The sequence below is a fragment of the Ursus maritimus genome, unplaced genomic scaffold (genome assembly GCF_017311325.1).
Source record: "Ursus maritimus isolate PB19 unplaced genomic scaffold, ASM1731132v1 scaffold_1025, whole genome shotgun sequence".
In the NCBI taxonomy this organism is placed as follows: Eukaryota; Metazoa; Chordata; class Mammalia; order Carnivora; family Ursidae; genus Ursus; species Ursus maritimus.
Genome location: NW_024423372.1, coordinates 1 through 2,233, shown reverse-complemented (window position 1 = coordinate 2,233; position 2,233 = coordinate 1). Strand labels below are relative to the sequence as shown.

The window sequence follows — 2,233 nt, the reverse complement described above, 5'->3', positions numbered from 1 at the left end:
TTGTTTATAAAAATCCTTTTAAAATTGCACTTTCTCAGTGTTTTACAATGATATAAAGGAATATAACTAGGGCAAACTGTAAGAGACTCTTAGGTAAAAGAAACAAACTGAGGGTTGCTGTATGGGAGGCAGGTGGGGGGGCTGGGGTAACTGGGTGATGGGCATTGAGGACGGCACATGATGTAATGAGCACTGGTGTTATATGCAGCTGATGAATCCCTAAATTCTACCCCTGAAACTAATAACACACTAAATGTTAACTGAATTGAATTTAAATAAAAAGATTTTTAAAAAAGGAATATAGGTCACATGCTTTATGTATGAATGACAATTATCATCTTATCTTTGCAGATTTTGAAGGATATAGCCAATCGATACCATATGATGAGAGGTTCCAAAATACATTTTGTGCCAGGCTGGGATTGTCATGGGTTACCCATTGAAATAAAAGTATTATCAGAACTTGGTGGAAAAGCTCAGAACCTTTCAGCTGTGGAAATTAGAGAGAAAGGTAAATAATCTGTTTCTGTTTTGAAATGATTATTCTTAAACGCTGGTTCCTTGGAAAAGCCAGGGCTTAATTAAAGAGACTTTCTGTTGTTTTTTTGGTTTTTTTGGCTATAATGGGTTCTGTTAGAAACGAATTTTTGTCACAGAAAATTCAGATCTCGTTTAATTGACTTTTGTAAGAACTTATGTTCAGAGACTGAAGGAAAGATTTTTGAGCATTTCCAAGTCCATTTTTCAGTTCCTTGATCTTCATATTTTGTGCAATTATTATTGTGCTCAATGTTTTTATTTACTTTCCTGCCTGGAGCTTGTTGACCTCTATTTTGAGTATTAGACTAAAAGTCAGTTCTAAAACACATATTTTTTAAATTAATGTCATTTGATCCTTTAGTAGATTGGGTCAGAGAGGACTCTCTTGTTCTAAAACTATTATGTATTTACTGTGAAGATTTTTTACTTCACTGTAAAACATCTTATTATTGGCTTAAACTAGATGTACTGGTTACTTTTTCTGTGTATAACGAAATAAAAATCATTCTTTTATTTTTTCTCAAATTAAGAAATATGAAGAATATTTTTCCAGTTTATTTTTTTCTAAATGGAAGGTCATTGTATAAAGTCTGAAAAATATTTTTGAAATTCTAATTAATTTTAGAATTTGTTTTAGCTAGCTTCTGAACACATTTAACTTTCAAAATAATTTTCCTATTAAATACATTTTATAGTGTATACGCTGTGTACAATACCTCCATTTAGAGATCTACCTACTCAGCCATGTTTAAGAGTTTGAATTTATTGGTTTTCAAATGCTTTTCTTTCTTAATTTTTTTTAGCTAGATCATTTGCTGAAGAAGCAATTAAGAAACAGAGATCAGCATTTATTCGTTGGGGAATAATGGCAGATTGGACTAATTGCTATTATACATTTGATGGAAAATATGAGGCCAAACAGTTGAGAATTTTCTACCAAATGTATGAGAAGGTAATGAAGTATTTTTTTCCGTTGAGTATGTTAAATTATGTGTTATAAAATTCCAGCTTTTATATAATATATTTGTCTTTTTTAGGGCTTGATTTATCGATCTTACAAACCTGTGTTTTGGTCTCCCTCATCAAGGTATGTATGTGTTTTTGGTAGTTAAAGCAGAGAATTTTGTGAATCCCTCAGATATTTATGTCTAATATTCTTAAACCTTAGGACTGCGTTGGCTGAAGCGGAACTTGAGTATAATCCTGAGCATGTCAGTCGCTCAGTGTATGTAAAATTCCCTGTCCTGAAACCTTCTCCCAAGTTGGTATCTCTCATCGGTAAGATTTATTCATTGCTTGATTTTATTAAAGGTACGGAATTGTAACATTTGCTAGCATGTTTGAAATTTTATTTTCACAGATGGTTCATCTCCTGTTAGTTTTTTAGTCTGGACCACCCAGCCTTGGACAATTCCAGCCAATCAAGCTGTTTGTTATATGCCAGATGCAAAGTAAGTATATTACTGTATTTTTTGTTTTATCCACATACAGGATCAGTGCCATCATTACCGTTATTTTGGATTTATTTCATCTCATTGTTGTCTTAAAATTTAGTAAATTATAACTTAGTTCTTATGTTCATATAGCTTTTATTAAGCTTTAAATGATTCTGTTTAAGACCTCATTTCCAGGGGTGTCTGGGTGGCTCAGTTGGTTGAGTGTCTGCCTTGGACTCAGGTCATGATCCCAGGGT

General features: G+C 32.6%; 1 protein-coding gene across 1 annotated transcript; it reads left to right on the top strand.

Annotated features, from left to right (window-relative positions):
* Window positions 1–355: 355 nt before the first annotated feature.
* Window positions 356–2,184, top strand: LOC103679881 (isoleucine--tRNA ligase, mitochondrial-like). Its single transcript, XM_008709412.2, has 5 exons — window positions 356–511; window positions 1,344–1,492; window positions 1,578–1,627; window positions 1,709–1,818; window positions 1,901–2,184. The coding sequence occupies exons 1-5, from the start codon at window positions 382–384 to the stop codon at window positions 1,993–1,995; spliced, it is 534 nt and encodes a 177-aa protein (XP_008707634.1). The 5' UTR covers window positions 356–381; the 3' UTR covers window positions 1,996–2,184.
* The last annotated feature ends 49 nt before the right edge of the window (window positions 2,185–2,233 follow it).

Coding starts and splice junctions, on each gene's coding strand:
- LOC103679881 (XM_008709412.2), top strand. CDS start 382: ATGATGAGAGGTTCCAAAATACATTTTGTGCCAGGCTGGGATTGTCAT. Junction 1,628..1,708: donor TTTTGGTCTCCCTCATCAAG/GTATGTATGTGT, acceptor CTTAAACCTTAG/GACTGCGTTGGCTGAAGCGG. Junction 1,819..1,900: donor CAAGTTGGTATCTCTCATCG/GTAAGATTTATT, acceptor TTATTTTCACAG/ATGGTTCATCTCCTGTTAGT.